Source organism: Microchirus variegatus (genome assembly GCF_963457635.1).
Source record: "Microchirus variegatus genome assembly, chromosome: 21".
NCBI lineage: Eukaryota > Metazoa > Chordata > Actinopteri > Pleuronectiformes > Soleidae > Microchirus > Microchirus variegatus.
Window position 1 is genome coordinate 15,435,931 of NC_139822.1, and position 15,794 is coordinate 15,451,724.

The 15,794-nt window shown below is 42.2% G+C and overlaps 1 protein-coding gene across 1 annotated transcript in view; it reads left to right on the forward strand.

Moving 5' to 3' along the window:
- dlgap2a (discs, large homolog-associated protein 2a) overlaps positions 1 to 15,189 on the forward strand; it is a gene marked incomplete at its 3' end in the record, with an annotated part of 75,690 nt that extends 60,501 nt beyond the window's left edge. Inside the window, exons 8-13 of the mRNA XM_083907935.1 lie at positions 2,452 to 2,837; positions 9,295 to 9,383; positions 9,479 to 9,918; positions 10,021 to 10,112; positions 14,440 to 14,592; positions 14,983 to 15,189. Of these exons, the coding sequence (XP_083764061.1) occupies positions 2,452 to 2,837; positions 9,295 to 9,383; positions 9,479 to 9,918; positions 10,021 to 10,112; positions 14,440 to 14,592; positions 14,983 to 15,189 (1,367 nt within the window). The remainder of the gene's footprint in view (positions 1 to 2,451; positions 2,838 to 9,294; positions 9,384 to 9,478; positions 9,919 to 10,020; positions 10,113 to 14,439; positions 14,593 to 14,982) is intronic.
- Between the last annotated feature and the right edge of the window lie 605 nt (positions 15,190 to 15,794).

Below are 15,794 nucleotides of genomic sequence, written 5' to 3' on the forward strand. Positions count from 1 at the left end.
TTGTAGAAGAACACTTTTGTAACCCTTATTTCTAAGAGTGCAGGCGCTTTCCCAGGTTTAGGGTTTTTTGGGGGACAGTTTCCTATCTTGTCCAGTTGGCAATTCATCCATCAACTGAACCATTTCATTGTTTTGGTTAATTTGCTGCATGGATTAAAACATAGATCTTTTATTGACTGGTCGCCCCTCACACATGTCACGATTCTGATTTCAGTCAGAGTGAGCGATTGGATGAGCCCCCCCCCCCCCCCCTTTTGCACAGCTTGGTAATAATGACTATATTTCGGTTCCCTCCTGCTGAATCATGCCCCTGGAACGGGTCAACTCATTCATCCCCTTGATTTCTCTTTCGTGCCCTGCATTTCATCCTGGCTCTCTCACCAAATCTCCGTGTTCATTCGCCTCATTAACCCTAACGGGTGCATCCCTTCATCGTTGCGCAAAAGTTCATTCTGTGAATGGAAAAAAAACAGCGTGAGTCATTCTTCTTCGCTCCTGCAGCCGAACGCTTTTTAACAGTGTCGAGCTATTTATAAACCTGACCAAAACATGGGTGTGAGACCAGGCCAAAAGCTGCTTTGAGGTGAATCAGGTTATTATTTCAGTTTATTTGAACCATGTTTGTCTCGTAATTGTGTTGTTGAACATGATTAATTCTATTATTCATCTTTTTTGGAGGCCCTGCGTGACAAATGCGTCTAGTTAGAGCTCCAAATGCTCCCTTCTTGAGTTCAACAACGTCCGCCTCTTCATCGGGGAAGATGATAACCCATAACTTAACCTGCAGCGTGACTCACTGTTCTTCCTCGTAGCCGGCTTCTTAATTGTCTTACTTCTCGTCTTGGCTCACGAGTCACCTGGCACTTGTTCAGCTTTGATCGAGAACACACTAAACACAGCAGACACGTGCAACAATAATTGTCTCTCGAAGCCCTCGCCTGATAATAAAGATGTGTTTTCGAGTCTAGAACCCTGTCCACCTCTCTGTGGATTATGTCCATATTCTCATTTGCACTTGAAAGAGAGTAATATCCCCCTCTTTCTGCGATGAAACGGACGGAATAAGAAGAGACGAGTCGAGCGTTGATTACTTCGCGGGTTTTCTCGCCGTCGTCCACGTCTGACGAGTCTCGTGTCACAAAGGCTTTGATGTTCTCGCTTACTTTATCGACTTATTCCATTATTCAAGCGCTCTCGCCGCCTCATCTGAAGCACTGAGCGCGGACAAAAGAGGAGGGAGGGGATAAGGGGGGTTTCTACAGTGGAGAGGCAGAATACACATTTCAACAGAATGTTCTCACCAGCTCGGATCAATAAAATGATCGGGAACGATTGAGAGCCAACTGAAAAATGAGGCTCATACACATGTAACATCATGCAATGATTTATAAAGTAGAACCGTGTAAGGTTCTTCGGCTTGTCCTCATAGGAGAACCCTTTTTGGCTCCAGGTATAACCTTCTTTATAAAAGTTACCTTTTGGAGGGTTCCACCAAAAACCCTTTTACAACCCTTTATTCCGGAAAGGGGTTTTAAAGTGTTCTCTGGATCAAAATGGTTCTCACTGGAACCATTAGTGTTACCAAGAACCCTTGAAAAACCCTTTCTTCGGGAAAAGGGTTTTTCAGAAGCAAACGGTTCAAGGTAGAACCTCAGTCCTTGTCGAAGGACCCTTTCGGAACCCTTATTTCTAAGAGTGTAAGACCGCATATCTCGAAAATACAGTGCTGCCAGTTGCACGTACCGTGTGCCACTGTGCGGGGAAATAAAACGTTTAAGACTTCAGATATAATCAGGCGTGGAACAGCACAGCGAGATCCCAGAGGCAGAGATGCTTCATTACTAATTGCTCAGCACTACGGTGCGAAAATAACAATCAGCAATCATGTGGTTGAGAGAGAAGAAGGGAACACTTCTTCGCCGATATTCCACTGTCTCACTGTCGACAAATCCAAAGCAGCTGATCAAGTGTTGACTGTACACGTAGCTTAAGTGTGATCCAGATTATTCCTTTCTGTAATATGAGATCTGTTGTAGTCCCCCAATAATCTGACACTAAATCAGCAATCACTAAAAACTACCAGATACTTTAAGGAAATAGCTAAAATGTCATTTAAGTTTGTAGAAAATGCACTTTAGCGCACATTTACAGGGTTTTCGTTATTGAATGTGATACAATACAATGTCCTTTAAGTGCTGCCTATACCAAAACATGCTTCCAATGGACAATTTAAAAACTCACCATAATTATACATCTGTATGTTTACATTTTGGTAATAGTATGGTCATAATTTAGTTATTTTATAGCGATCGCTTGGTAATGAAAGCGTAAAAAATGTGTGTAGGATAAGGGAGGATGAATTTCAATGTATGATTTTGATTCCCAAACATTATCAAGTTATTGTCTGAATAACATGGTATTACTGTAATAATACCTCCTCTGTCTTTCCAGCCATCACCTACACACCCAACTACAAGAAGACCCCGCCTCCGGTGCCCCCCCGCTGCACCCCCAAACCCCTCATCTCCATCACGGCCCAGAGCAGCACCGAGTCCACGCAGGACGCGTACCACGAGGCGAGGCTTCCTCACGGCGGCATGTGGGCCCCCGACGGCCTCAGTCTGGGGCTCGGCCCGGGCAGGGCCCTCTACAACTCCACTGACAGTCTGGACAGCACCAAAGCCGTGACCATAGCCATGGAGGCGGCCGGAGTCATGGCTGGGAAAAGGCACCCGTCCACGGACAGCCACAGCTCAGTGCTGACCTGCGACAAGGCCATCCTGGTGTCCAGGGCTGAGGAGTATCTCAAGACCCCTCGGTCGTCTATAGGCATACAGGTCAGTCTTCAATCCATGTGATTAGGGCTGTTATTATTGACTAAAAATGTTGATACTGGACCAATTTTTTTGAAATTTTCAATCAATTCAGCCGATCACAAGCACCGTTCGATCTTAGTCAAACACTGTGATGGACGCTTGTTGGTTCACTGATGCTGATGAGAACTCCTTAGGTACAGAAATTTGACTTACAGAGGAAGTATGATATCGGTCGATACCACAAAAGTATTGACGGTTGACATAATGACTGCAGGAGCGTGAGAATCTTTACAACTAGGGCCAAGCAATTCATCGAAACTTGTATTTTACAAAAACTAAATCATCAAAACAAAATGATTATTACCAAATGGGGGGCTTTTATTTTGAAAATAGCACTTTTAACCCTTTAGGCGCCAGTGTATTTAATGCACTTTGCATTACCGTAATTACGTGACGGTTTGTGTTATCGGGAAAAAATTTCAACGCTTTCTGAAAAGCCGAGAAGTTGCACGTCAAAGCCAACGTGTGGCTATTATTACGGTAAAAATTATATACGGTAGTTTCGCTAGCACTGTTGCAGCAGGACGGCCAATCAGAGGAGAGAGTTGGAAAAACGCCCATTCCATTTTTTTGGCCTGTTTTTCGACATTGAGGAAAAAAACTCAAACAAATGTTATTTTGAATGTTTTATACTGTGACTTAAACATGCAAAATCTGGCGTTTATAAATGAAACTTTTGGTTTTTCTCCATTTTAAATTGTTCATGCACTATTTTAACATGCACTTAATTGTAAATAACCAGATATTGAAAGTTATTTTTGGAAAAATGGACAAAACCATTTACTCACACAAGACATTTTCTGGCCCTTTAATGGTTAAAATAAGCAAAAATTAAGTTTTAGATGTGAAAGGGTTAATGTTATAATGGTGTTTGACTTCCTGTCCCAACATACAGACATTCAGTGGAGTCCAGGGATTAAACACAACGCTTGATTAAAGACATACACAATATACGATAGTTTATAATCATTTTCTTTTAAGGTCAATTCAAAAGATTCATTCAATGGTTCACTCATGTTTAAAGACACTTTTACGTGCAATAATTTCCATTTGTTCCAAGTTCACGTCAAGGAGCAATGGCACAAACACGCATTGCATTCGGCTCAATAATAGCGCGCTATTATTTCAGCAGCTAAAAATAGCAGGAGTGAGTCATATTACTGCAATCCATCATTTAAAATTCAACCCGTGCATTGAGCACAGGCTCTGTAGTGAATGATATCTCACAACATGGTTCATTCACTTTCTCTCTCTCTGTGTCTCTCGGTGTATTTCTTTGTCTCTGTCCACCTGCACACTCTCTGTGATCTCACCACCTTTTCCATCTTTAATGCCGGAGCTGAGGCTCATGTCACAGTCTGAAGGTCACAGGTTTGCTGCGGCGGCTCACGTCAAAGTTACAGTTCAGAATACTTTAAAAAAAAGAATCCCTTCCCTCTATTACTTTGGCTGTACATACAGTCACTCACTTTTTATTCTCTTCTCCCACACATGAATCTATACATGAGCACGCTCGCTCACGTCTGTCCAATTTGCTCCGACGAGTGCAAAGGTGGCGCTGGGAAACCTTTCAAATATTTGAAGAATTAAATCAGACCACTCCATTAATCTTAGCGGGGGGGGTGGGAGTTGAGTTTATGAATGTCACCGTGGTGCTAATCAGATTTCTTGTAAAATATATCATACGCACCTTAAGCTCGCGTTAAGAAAAGTCCTTTGGCTGGAGATCTGTGTCCAACTTTCCAAATAGCGCTGAAGCTTATAGCGACTTGTCAGATGTCGGCGTCGAGGAGTCGGCCAGGAAAGAAACGCTACACTCAGAGTTAATTGATCTTGATAAACGTGTTGTGTTGTATCTCGTCGTTCCCTAAATTAATTAGAGTGTCCGGCAGCGTGTTTTGCTCCGCTCATTACATTTCACTGTTATGTGTGAATGCAGCCTCCAACACAAAGCGGTTACTTTCTGCGCTCTGTGATAACCTGGAATATGACTTTGTGGAACCTTTAAAGAACCTTTAAAGCTCCCTCTTCTGCAGCACCTGATTTGAGTGTGCAGAGCAGTTAGGGGGCGTGGTCTGGTGGTGGGAGGAGTCTGGGACAATGAGCCTTTGCACTGATTGGACAAAAGAGTGATGAAAGAGTGTACCAGTGATGCGAGCATGGTCTAACAACGCTTTTCCACTATACAGTCCCGGCACGGCACGGCTCTACGCTAACACGGTTTGGTTGGTTTTTCCATTAATATAGTATCTGCTCAATGGGGGCGGAGTCATTTCATAGCTCCGCTGCATGAAACTGCAGCAACGTCAGCGTTATTTTCGGTGAAACCGAATCATCGGAACCAGTTAATTCAACATATTAGTTCATTACCTCGATCACCAGCTTTTGCGAAATACACCAGACTCCTTTGTTAAATGTACCGATTTTAGACATTTCCTGAGGTAAATGTTGGAGATTAACGCATGTCTTCTGGATTTTTAAGTCTTTTTAACCGATCTGCAGTTCGGCATCGTTCGGTTCGATTCCCGCACTCGTGATCTCTTCCAGTGACGACACTCTTGGACCAATCAGTGGCCGGCAGTCTGTCGACGTCACATATTAAAGTATCGGCTAAAAAAAAGTACCAGGCACTATCGCCTAATGGAAAAGCAAGTCGAGCTGAGCTGGAACTGGGTAGTGGAAAAGCACTATTAAACTAGTATATGGCAAAATCTGAATGCAGTAGCTGGCAGTAGTGTAATTTCAGTACTTTGCACTAAACTGTGAAGATTTGCACCTTTATTGACAACTGATATTACTAATTACTCATATGCTCTGGTTTTCACCTGATGAAAGTGGTTTAGATGGATAAGGATGAAGAGAAACTTGATGGTATGTCAAGTAGAGACATAACGTAGGATTACCTGAAAATTAATACATGAAATGAAATTGCACAAAACCATTGATCTGAAGATGAATTTCCAAAGACAATGGCTTTTATTTACTGCGTAGTTTGTTGATAGACACCACTTCAGTATAGCTGCGTTAGATAACGATATAGCAATAATGATGATGCACTTGTAAAACACTGATTTATCTCTGTTGCAGATAGCATCAGTCGACCTCATTATGTCAGTCAGTGCGTGCTTCACCTCTGCAAATGGAGGATCTGTAAATTACCTTCAATCAGCATGCCTGCCTCTGCATTGATCCGCTGTTCCCCTATTTACAACCCCCGGTGTCTCCAAAGGTTAAACTATATTTAATCTTTGATCACTGACCATGTCTTGTTTTGTCCCCGGAGATCCCTTCATCTCGTTTTTTTACAGCTGCACTTTTGCCACAAACATGTTTGGATTATTTACAGAAATGATTTGTTTTTAATTGGAGACATCACATAACGAGGCCGCGTGAAGAGGAAGCCACAGCGTTTAACCTTAAACGATCGATGGTGGCGCGACAAAAGTCACCAGGTGGTGTTTTCCATTGAAAGGCGCAGTGGCTTCCACCTCGCTTTTCGCTGATGCTCACAGTTTTCACACCTGTGCTGATGGTGTGATTGGGATTACAGCATATTTAAATACACAGCGTGTGTATGTGTGTGTGTATGTTTGTGTGAGAGTGAATATGCAAATCATCGTATTTCACCATCTACTGAAAATAAGTCTGTCTGACCCCGTCTTCACTCTTCATCCATCGCACTCATTCAAATTCATTCTCTCTTCATACTATATGGCCTTTGTTCACCTTCTAACACAAACTAATGGAGGTCACACTGCACACTCATTTACTCTCCACAACCACTTTTTTCCAAAACGGCCGGACAGAATACAAAACGGCCAAGAATGTCACTCTCTGGCTTTAACGTCTGGGCTTCTTTTTGCTCATTTTAACCATGAAAGGGCCAGAAAATGTGCATTGGCCCACTTTTCCAGAATAACTTTCAATATCTGGCAGTTATTGACAATTTACTGCATGTTAAAATGAAGAAAAACAGTTGAAACTTTCTTTATTGAGGAAAAAAGCACTGTAGTTGTACACGAACTCCAGATTTTGCGTGTTCATTTTAAAATGTGAACCCTTTTTACGTAGAATGCCGTCCAAAATTTGACAAAAAATTCATAGTATAGTCTGTCGTCTAAATTTTGACCAAAGAGCCACATTTTAGTATGTCGTCCAAAATTTGACCAAAAATCACACTTTAGTATGTCGTCCAAAATTTGACTAAAAAGTCAGACTTCAGTATGTCGTCCAAAATTGGACAAAAAAGTCACATTTTAGTATGTCGTCCAAAATTTGGCATAAAAGTCACACTCCAGTATGTCATCCAAAATTTGGCATAAAAGTCACACTTTAGTATGTCGTCCAAAATTTGACTAAAAAGTCAGACTTCAGTATGTCGTCCAAAATTGGACAAAAAAGTCACATTTTAGTATGTCGTCCAAAATTTGGCATAAAAGTCACACTTTAGTATGTCATCCAAAATTGGACAAAACGTCATAGTATAGTATGTCATCCAAAGTTGGACAGAAAAGTCACACTTTAGTATGTCGTCCAAAATTTGACAAAAAAGTCACACTTTAGTATGTCTCAGTCATAACACCACATTTAATGTATGTCAGACACTAAAGACCTCATACAGGTATTTCTGGATGGTTTCTGCAATCATTCTTTTGGCAAAGGCAGGAATGAACGTCCTGTGTGAGACATTTAAGAAATATAAGCCTGTGTCTTTTCATTACATTCTATGATATAAAAGAAAACGAAATGAAAAGATATGTGAAAAATGTTGTTCCTATGGCAGCTACATTCAAAGGGAATCAGGAACCATGCGGTATATGCCACAATGTGCTATCAGGTTTGATATCCAAAACCATTTCTGAAACAAACACAAACTCTCAGTGGGCACTAAAGAGAATAGAGTGAAAAGACAAAGAGAGGCTTAAGACTGCAAAGACAAAGAGTGTGACAGTAAGCCGGCGGGACAGAATATGAACGCCGGACAAATAGAGATAAAAGGAAAGAGATGAGAAAATGGAGGGACGAGGAAGAAAAACGACTGTCAGAAGAAGCAAAAGCAGCTGAGCTCTGTCAGGGTTTGCAGACGTGTGGAGCTCTGGGGAGCAGACAGAAATGAAGAGACTCTGAGTCGGTGCTGCTGGGTCATGATCTCAGGATCATCATCGGATGATTTGTCCAGAGGATTCTGGGGTTGTTGTTGTTGTTGTTGTTGTTGTTGTTGTTGTTGTTTTTTCTTCCCAGGCCATTTTAGACAGAACAACAAGGTGCAACAAACACGGTCTTTGCATCGCGTAAGACGGCGAAGTTTGTCGGCAAACTCGTCGTCCTGCAGACACTGAGCTTCATTTGCAGTCGCTTGAATAATGCATTTCATGCCGAGTCCAGTTTTCATTCTCCCTTTGGCTTAAAAAATATCTATCCCTCTCTCTCTCTCTCTCTCTCTTTCTTTCTCGCCTACGAATAACCGTCAACCGAGACTGCATATTTCAGCACCAAAATCTCACCAGTTCTCTCCTGCACTGTAACCTACATTACCAGAAACAAAAACATCAAAATGTGTGTTTAAATGTATGATTAAGAAGATATGCTGCTTACAATTTTTGCATCTTATCTTTATCTTATCTTCCCTATCTTTCCTTTAAATAGGAAAATAATTTGTGGATTTGACGTCGTGTTCTTTTGAGGTAGGCGTCAAACTAAGAGCTGAGGCCATTAACTCTTCATCAAAAAGGTTTTTACGGATGTTGTAAATCAAGTTAGAAGACCCATTTTCTCGTAGACTTCTATTCAAACTGTCCGAGTGATCTAATCTAGTCATGCTATGGACGTTAAAGGTGCATTATGTAATAAATTTGGCCATAAAATCCTCCTAATATGTCACAGAGACTCAGGAATAATGTTCATATAACAAACTGAACTCACCAACAACAACAGTACAGCCAACATATTTGCATTAAAAAAAATATTTTGCAGACTGCAAATCATGTTTATGTTTTGAAATCCTGTTTTGGCATGTGGCGCCACCTACAGCTGTCTACCAATCATTGCAGTCAGTAGAGTCTCAGCTGCCGAGCAAACCACGGGTTGCCAGTTACGTCCGAAAACCAAACTTAAAGACCTCTCTGTATTTTGAATTTGAATGTGGTAACTTATTCTTACATATGGCACCTTTAAATTGTTTTTTTTACACTGTGCAGTGTAACACGTTCTCCTCCACTGTAGATATCCTAAAACCCCTCCTGTAGTAAAGCTCTTCCATCTTGTTGCCTTCGGAGCCTCCATAAATCACCGAGTGTTTACTTTCTGACAGGCCCTGGTACAGTTAAGGTGCTCCCAAACCAATAAACCCAATAACGCGGGGGAATCGTAGCTGGCGTAATGAGAAGCACTGTTGGTTTGTATCATTTCTTTGTATTAGGTGGAAGCAGCCACTGACTCGGAATCTGAAAGCAAAGGCTCGCCGGAGTATCACTCTGTTGGGGTCCAGGTGGAAGACGACAAGAAAGGGTAATCATTTGAACCTCATTAGAGGGAGGCCAAATATTTCTTATTTGTCGCTGCCGTGGTTATTTGTCATCCCGGGCCTTGTGTTTCCTTCTCAGACAGGGCCGGTTCAAGCGCTCCAACAGTGTGACCGCAGCAGTGCAGGCCGACATGGAGCTGGAGTGCTTCCCCACCATGGAGGACAAGGGCCTGCAGTTCGGCGGCGGGTTCCAGCGCCACTCGGAGCCCAGCACGCCCACGCAGTACGGAGCGGTGAGAACCGTGCGCACCCAGGGACTGTTCAGCTACCGCGAGGATTACCGCACCCCGACGGAGCCCTCCAGCCCCAGGGAGACGACCAGCGAGACCCCCTGGCAGCTGGAGCCGCCGCCCCCGCGGGAGATCGCGGTGTTGTCGGTGGACTCCGGCCGGGCGTCGCCGTCCCTGCGCAGAGACGGCACCTGGTTCATGCAGCTGCTGCACGCAGAGACCAAGAGGATGGAGGGTTGGTGTAAAGAGATGGAGGCGGAAGCCGAAGAGAACGACCTGACAGAGGAGAGTGAGTTGAATAGTTCTGATTCTAAAGTGGCACTATGTGTGTGTGTTTTCCCTCTCTTTAATATGCTGTGTGTGTGTGTGTGTGTGTGTGTGTGTGTTTCAGTCCTGGGCAAGATCCGAAGTGCAGTGGGAAGTGCTCAGCTGCTCATGTCTCAGAAATTCCAGCAGTTCTACTGGCTCTGTCAGCAAAACCTGGTGAGAAACCGATCAAAGCGGCAGAACATGATCACGGATGTTTACAGAGCAGGTTACAGATAGAAGCGTATGACTTTAAGGAAAGGACCCAAAGCAGAATTTACGTATTAATACACTACCGTTCAAAAGTTTGGGGTCACCTATTCATTTTTTTTGTGTTTTCCATTAAAAATCACACTTTTATTCATCAAAAGAGTTGCAAGATGAATAGAAAATATAGTCAAGACAAGTTTGCATCAAACTTTGCAAAGTTTTGCTTTGTTTTCAGCAGTGCTAACGTCATTGCACAAAGGTTTTCAAGGTTTTTCTAATCATCCAATAGTCTTCTAACGCGATTAGCAAGCACGATGTACCATTAGAACACTGGAAATGGGCCTCTATACACCTATGTACATATTCCATTAAAAACCAGAAAATTAAGATGATGTAATTTACAGGTTCTAATTTACAAGATTTAATGCCAAAAACATTTTTTTTTTTTTAAATTAACATTTTAGAGATTTTTTAAAAAGTTCCAATTGTGGGATAAATTACACATTTAGTCTCGGGGGTGGGGGGGGGGTCAACATTATGAGATTAAATGTAAAAATATTAGAAATGACAAAATTGTTCGATAAAATGATCAAAAAGTGATAACTGAAGTAAAAGTCAAAAATTGTGATGTTAATCAGTCATAATTGTGGGATGAAATGGAAAATATGTTGAAATTATGACACAAAAAGTGTATGGGATATTTAAAAAAATATAAAAATTATGAAATTATGAGAAATCAAAATTGTGACATTTTATTTCCCTCACAATTATCATTTCATTTTTTTCTGACTTCTTTCATCATAGGTTTTTGCATGAATCTGTATTTTAAGTCAGGGAAAGATAAATTAGTAGGAGTTTGAAGAAATTGCATTTGATTATTATGAATGTGCTGCGTCCTCACCACCTTTTGTTCTCTACCCTTCCACTGAATCAAAACTCCCTGGATGTGTTATTGATTGGGGAAAGCAACACTTCTGTGAGTCAATAGCTCTCCAGCACGTTCATATGTGACCGGAATATTTTTAGGGGGGAGGAACGAGGCTGAGTTTAAATATTCAGAGAGCTGCTGTTGCAATGTTCCGCCCAGGAGTTAAGAAACAGGGAGAGAGAGAGAGAGGATTTTTGCCTCATATTTGTCTTGCTTTATCGATCTGAAACCAAACACACAATATTTCACATGAAGTGTGTTTGTAGTTATAGAAGAAAGCGACTCTGCTGCTCATTCAGGGGGAAGGTGGAATCACAGGGGGATTAGAGAGCCAAACACGATTCATCTCGCACATTATTGCCGTCATTTGTGGGAATAAATGCGCCCCAAAACGGAAGCTTTCGCAGAGCTTGACTCTTTCCTAAAACAAGACAAAACAGTTTTTCTCCCACATTCAAAGCGCTCGCTGACAAAGTCGGGGCTTAAAACTTATACTGACTTCTCATGGAGCTGTCACTGACTGGATAATCTGAGCCCTGAGAGTCTTTGCGAGGCGTTTTTGCAGCACTTCAAAAGTTGCAGAGGTGGAAGTAAAAGTGATCAGTAGTGAAGCAGTGCACCAGTAATGACTGAAAACTTTTACCTGAACAAGATGGATATTGCACTTATTTAAAGTCTAGAGTGTGGTTTTTTCGGAAGTAAACGCCGAGACTTTGTAGTAAGAATTATAAACAATTTAGTGCGCGCGTGACGTCACTCCCGATTGTTAAAATGAGTCCCTAAACGAACACTAAACTTTAAAAAGAGAGGCACACATACGCAGTACACAGGTACGCTGGTTATTTGTAGCACTGCTCTTTTCATTTAATAAACAGACCACTCCAGTTCCACTATAGGTGTGCTAACGGCGCTAAAGGAGCTAACGGAGCTAAAGGAGCTAACTGGTTAACGGTGCCTGGACTCCGGTGCTGCGGCACGAAGAAACTGCGATACTTCAGAGACTCATTTTAACAATCGGGAGTCACTTAAAACATGACGTCACGCACATTTTTTTCCAGTCAGTAGTCATGGAAACGCGCCATGCAATTATGCTATTAGGCTAACGATTTTAAAAAGCGCTATGGTGAAGCACGCTAGCCTCTCACCGTCAACTCTCACTACCACTGATACATTTCTGTCGTGAAACGAGCCGAATGAAAAGTTTTTGCCCGATGTAGCACCGTAGCATTTTTGCTACTTGATCATCGGAGACCAAACAACAACAAAAATCCCCACAAGTTGCACTCGGATGTGCCGAGCCTTCTTCTTCTCCCATCGCCCAGTAGAGTATGTGTTTCGCAGAGATGTGTGTATGTCTGACGCGGGTCGGTTGGGTTTTATCCGTGGTTTTTTCTAGTGATCCCGATAACTCGGCCTACACAAGCTCTCTCTCATCCCACTGCAGCTTTAAATCACGAGAAATGGCATTTTAAAAAGCGATACGGTGAAGCACACTAGCCTCACCGTCGGCTCTCAGTAGCACCGATGCATTTCTGTCGTAGCGCCGTAGCGTTTTCCCTGTGAGATCGTCAATAACCCTTAATGTCAAGGTCAAGATATCATTTGGAATGGTACCAGCCGCTACCGTCATACCATGAACGTGACAGCGGCAACCTTCCCCAGCCGCCTTCTCTAAATGTCACAGGGTTTAGAGTTGGAGCGTGTTACAGCGTGTGGACACTGTGGTCATAACGAGACGAGGTTGAAGAAGACTCACGATTTCTGGAGTAAATTGCTTATTTTGAGCGATGACGCAGTGAAAGGAATTAGACGATGATACCCGAAGAGTCCATTCAGGAAAGCAAACCCTGTGACCTTGGTATTACTAGTCATGTGATCTTTAAAGGTCCTGAAGAAATGACACAGAAGACCAGGGATACATGAAAGTGTGTTGTTTCATAGATCGTGAACATGTGACTTCTCTGGGTTTGTAGACCGAGCGCAACCAAGAGGACGTGGACAGAGATTCATGTTCCAGTCACCCTATTATGCATAATTAATACGTTTGAAGTTTAATGTGAACTATTAATGTAATATAGTGTCTTATATCCTTTTTATAGCACAAACTAGACCCAAAAAAAAGGATTTCACCAACTATATAAACACACCCGAGCAAAAAGTCCTCAAAATCAGATTGAATTTGTGAAATTTGGAAAATACGTCAAGGTTCAAAGTTCACTTTTATGAACAAAAATTAAAGAAAAATGCTCTATTTCTGTGACGTCTGCACAATTATTACAACTTTCATCATGACTAAAAATGCGATAGAAAATGAATTGTAACAAAAACGCCTTTTTTAAAGCCTGAATATGTGACCTATAAACACACACACACCCAGGATGTCCATATAAGGAGTTCTGTATTATTCCCACAGCATTTGTTTTGGGGGTTTTTTCATGTCACAAAGCTATAGTTTGTGATTATTCACAGCCAGATTTTTCAGATAATATTCCGAAGTGTTTTTTTTTTTTTTTTCTATTTTCATTTCAAAAACAGCTCGTGCTTTTCAGATAATCTCTTCCCCATGTTTGCAGTCAGTTACACAGATGGTGCCTAATATTGTTCTGGTTTCTAAACAACTAAAGCTAAAACAATCGTACACACTAACACTTGTTACCTTAAAAAAAAAACGGATTTTCATGACTCATTAAGGCGCTCAGATAATCTTGATGCTCATTTCATTTCAGCAGTGATCGGGTGATGAATTGGACCCAACTGATGGAGGCACTTTATTATGTCAGAGCTCATCCATGAAGCTCAGAGAGCAAACACCTCTGCCAACACTCAAGGGCTCAAACCAATAACCAGCCTTTCTAACTCTGCTTTTTTTTCTCATATTCTGCCAGGCATAATATTTATTTTATGATGACTACAACAGCACAGATGACTGTACAGTAACCCCCAAAAATCTGGATCGTAATCCTCATCTGCACCAGATCTTAAAAGTGCCTTTTTTTCCCCTCCATAAAATGTCCCCTTGCATTATTCTTTTTCACAGATTCTTTAAAAAGTCTTAAAAAATGAAGTGCTGCGATCCACTCTCTTAATTGGATCAACACCGAAACTTCAGCGTTGGTAAACCTCAAGAGATTGGCGCAGTATTTGCTGAGTAATCCTGGTAAAAGACAGGCAAACAGAACAGAACAGAATACATCATCACATATTCTCATCCTTCATGTCCACCAGTGGTTTTTGTTGAATCTGATAAGGACATCTAGTGGTACGCAAGCTGCAGTGCAGCTAAGAGGTGCAGCCTCCGTGCCTGTTTATGCGTGTTTTCTCGCGTCTCGGGTTGTAAACTCCTCTCGCTCGTGCGTCCCCGTGTAGGACCCCAGCGCCATGCCGCGGCCCACCTCTCAGGACCTCGCCGGCTTCTGGGACCTGCTGCAGCTCTCCATCGAAGACGTCACCGTGAAGTTTGACCAGCTGCAGCAGATCAAGGACAACAACTGGAGGCCCGTCGACAGCCCGGAGAAGAAGGTAAGAAGAAGTCTCCAAGGGTTAGCGCTAGGCAGATCCAAGATGTCACTTTTGTCAGTCGCCCGTAGTTTGTGTGATCGTCCTGATGTTGAAGATAGATTTTTTGGGGGGAGAAAGTGATAGAAGAGGGTCTTCTCAAACTTTAGTTTAATTATTCCTCAAGGGAGCAAAAAAAATAGCCATCTACTGTGTGATGTACTGGCTTATTAGTATAAAAAACTGCTCTAAATTCTTTCGTGCACATTTTAAGGGGCTAATTGGCAATTTCTTTTATTTTGGATCAAGTATGGATCACTCTGGGGAACTTTCACACACTGCCTGAACAATAACAATCTTTAAAAGGACCATTACGACCACTTCACAATCTTCTCCTTCTTCTTCTCCTTAAAGCAACCAGCTCCAGTACCAAAGAAGACAGTTCGACAGAGGAGTCTAGTGACCAGGGAGAAATCCTTGGACCTTCCAGATAGGCATCGACAGGAGGCTCGTCGGCGGCTCATGGCGGCCAAGAGGGCGGCCTCTTTCCGGCAGAACTCAGCCTCGGAGCGAGCGGACAGCATCGAGATCTATATTCCCGAGGCTCAGACTAGACTTTGAGAAGATCGGGTCAGGGGCCGACACGTCTCCCTGCTCCCACGTTCAAACGACTTTAAAACTAGCCTTTTTTTCTAGACTGCTACTCTCTTTACTCTTCCTTTTATCCATCTGTTGTCTGATCTGGATTTTTCGCCATCCTCAGTAATCATCGTCATCGGTCTGCAGGATGTGCCGAGCCTTCTTCTTCTTCTCCCATCGCCCAGTAGAGTATGTGTTTCGCAGAGATGTGTGTACGTCTGACGCGGGTCGGTTGGGGTTTTATCCGTGGTTTTTGCTGGTGATCCCGATAACTCGGCCTACACAAGCTCTCTCTCATCCGATGTCCTGGATGGGTACATCTGTAGTTTTTCAGCATTTGCAAAGTGCCATTTAAAAAGTGCAGCTTTGAAAACCTACCAGCAACTAGGCCTTTGAGCTAAAAAAAAAAAAAAAAAAAGAGTAAATCTATATTTAACTCAAATAAATGGTCAAAGTTAGTATTTTTAAATAATTTAATCTTACATTGTGACTATTCCTTTGTTCCTTTTTTGGAGTAAATGTTAAAAACGACAAGCTAAATATCACAAAATTGTTGTAAGTTCGAATCTTTTTGAAAAGTGCCAATG